General features: G+C 38.8%; 1 protein-coding gene across 3 annotated transcripts in view; it reads right to left on the bottom strand.

Annotated features, from left to right (window-relative positions):
• exoc6 (exocyst complex component 6) overlaps positions 1 to 2,867 on the bottom strand; it is a gene marked incomplete in the record, with an annotated part of 76,514 nt that overhangs the window by 28,609 nt on the left and 45,038 nt on the right. For 2 of the 3 annotated variants that reach the window (XM_014029357.1, XM_014029359.1), the window contains 6 exon segments: positions 690 to 824; positions 900 to 1,011; positions 1,150 to 1,259; positions 1,366 to 1,471; positions 1,901 to 1,998; positions 2,096 to 2,167. In XM_014029357.1, coding sequence (XP_013884811.1) covers positions 690 to 824; positions 900 to 1,011; positions 1,150 to 1,259; positions 1,366 to 1,471; positions 1,901 to 1,998; positions 2,096 to 2,167 — 633 coding nt within the window. 3 annotated transcript variants of the gene reach the window in all.

Raw genomic sequence — 2,867 nt, 5'->3', positions numbered from 1 at the left:
ACAGATGGATGGATGGATGGACAGATGGATTAACAGATGGATGGATGGATGGATGAACAGATGGATGGATGGACAGGCAGATAGATGGATGGATGGACAGACAGATGGATGGATGGATGGACAGATGGATGGATGGACAGACAGATGGATGGATGGATGGATGGATGGATGGATGGATGGAGGGACAGATGGATGGATGGATGAACAGATGGATGGACAGATGGGTGGATGGATGGACAGATGGATGGATGGATGGATGGACAGACAGATGGATGAATGGACAGATGGATGGATGGACAGATGGATGGATGGACAGATGGATGGATGGATGGATGGACAGATGGATGGATGGATGGATGGATGGATGGATGGATGGAGGGACAGATGGATGGATGGATGAACAGATGGATGGACAGATGGGTGGATGGATGGACAGATGGATGGATGGATGGATGGACAGACAGATGGATGAATGGACAGATGGATGGATGGACAGATGGATGGATGGACAGATGGATGGATGGATGGATGGACAGATGGATGGATGGATGGACGGATGGATGGATGGATGGATGGTTGGTTGGATGGATGGATGGATGGATGGACAGATGGATGGATGGATGGATGGAGGGACAGATGGACAGATGGATGGATGGATAGAAAAGTGTCCACAGAAAGCAGACATTTACCTTGAACGTAGCTAAGCCGTAGAGTCTTGTTGTGTGAACAGTTTCAGGAGAGACGTTGGTGATGTTGGTTATAAACTCCTCTAAATATTTACAGGCTTGCTCCAGGTGGGTGGTGTTAATGATAATCTGCACCAGCTATAAAAAATACAAACTTAGAAAATGACAAGCTGCTTCTTTATGATGAACGATGAGTCCATGATTCTTTCTCACCTCGGTCAGACCTATGTGAGGTTTCTTGATGAGGTTTTGCAAACAGCTACTGAGAGTTCTCGTCAGCAGCAGGTTGGTTGATTTTCGCAGCATGTCATCAATCTCTGTTGAACTGGACACAGATTCAGATTTAATGCATTTATAGACTGAACAGAGCCCAAACCAACACTATTATAACACACTGACTGGGGTTGCTGCAAAGCTATTTTTAAGGTTAAAGCTTATGGATTTTAAAATTTTAGTAGCTTACCTGCGATGTAATGACTCTGAAAACTTGAGACTGGCGTAAATAAACTCTTTGACTTGTGTGTAAATCTGAGGAACAGACTGGGACATTGGCAGCTTCTTAGGAAAGCCCTGCTGCTTACACACAAATAAAACCAAATATTAATAGATTGAACACAACTTATCAGTTATACAACCATGCTTCTTTATGGAATTATGAGATGATGGTTAATCATGTTACCTTTTCAATCTCTGCATCATGGAAGGGAAAGCGACTGACCACCAGTTTATACTCCTCTTCTGTTTCCACAGGGATGGGACTGTAGTTGTCAGACTCAAAAATCTCTCTGTAGAAAATATGACCAATACACACTATTGTTTTCAACATCCGTAACAAGAAAAAGTACAGTTGAAACCAGATTTATCAACACTGTCTAAGACAAGTTAACATTTTATTTCCATATTGGCTGACAATCAGTCAGAATAAGGACTAATATCAAAACAATATAAGGAAATTAAGAACATAAAATGCATGAAATAACAAGGAAGTTAAAAATAAAAGCCCCTTAAATAAGTAATGCAGCTTTACAAAATTACTAAATAAAAGTGTCATAAAATAATACTGACCAAAAAAAACAAACAAAACAAATAAAGTCATGCTTTTATAATCATCTTATAGGTTAAATGCTTATTTTTAAGAGAAAAACTTCAGCATTATTTTGCTGCCTAAACAAGGAGAGACGGTTACAGTGAAAGAAAACATGAACAAATCCCACCTGAAAACCACGACCCATTTCTTCAGCAGAGTTTCATTGTACTGGTCTCTGACCTCAAAGAGCAGGTCAAAGAGTCGGTTCACCGGGAAACCATAACCCTACACACACACAGAAAGTAAGCCAGTGCTATTATTCTGATTTGTCGGAGACACTTCAAACATAATTTATTCCAAATAGACAAAACACTAAACAAACCTGCAGTGTGTCAGCAAAGATAACAATGAGATTCTTCAGCTCCAGAACCAGATCAGGGTCTTCACAGTACGACTAGAGAGTAAAGAAGCAAATATTTACTAAACAACAGGCCTGTGTATTGGCAAGAATTTGGCAATACGATACATATCAGTGTTTCCCCTAGGAAATTGGTCTTGATTGGAGCTACTTGTTTTGGGAAAACATACATTTACACGACTCACCTTCAATTATGGTAATAAATTTACACATACATGAATATTTAATTGCCCAACTACATCCTAAAGTTAAGGACTCGTCATGATAATTATCAATAAAATGATTATTGATAATAAGTGATCAGAACTGTGTGCAGCAGATGATCTGAGTCCAGAGTTGTCAGTTTGAAACCTTCTGGAGCTCTTCTGTGTGACTCCAGGTGCTCCGCCTGTATAATGGTAGAGGAAACACTGAATATTCCGCTAGTTTTAGCTTTTGTATTTTAGCTAAAGATTTGCTGAGTTTTACATTTAAATGGTTTGGATAATTTAAAATACATGTGAGAACAAGTAGTAATAAGAACTAGTAATAACTTGTAGTAATTTTAGTAAAAGTAAAATACACCTGTTAGTAAAAGTAATGAGTAGTATTGAGTAGAATTGATGAACATTCTTAATAAATTGTAGTAATGGTAATGTAGTATGTTAAGTAGTATAATGAGAAAAAGAAAAAAATAGTATAGGTCTTCTGGACGGGTTCTTCTCTAATGAAACGTTTCGTCTCTCCTCCAAGAGAC

The sequence above is a fragment of the Austrofundulus limnaeus genome, unplaced genomic scaffold (assembly GCF_001266775.1).
Source record: "Austrofundulus limnaeus strain Quisiro unplaced genomic scaffold, Austrofundulus_limnaeus-1.0 Scaffold888, whole genome shotgun sequence".
Taxonomy (NCBI): Eukaryota; Metazoa; Chordata; class Actinopteri; order Cyprinodontiformes; family Rivulidae; genus Austrofundulus; species Austrofundulus limnaeus.
Note: the sequence above shows the minus strand (reverse complement) of the source record. Positions and strands in the feature narration are given on the sequence as shown.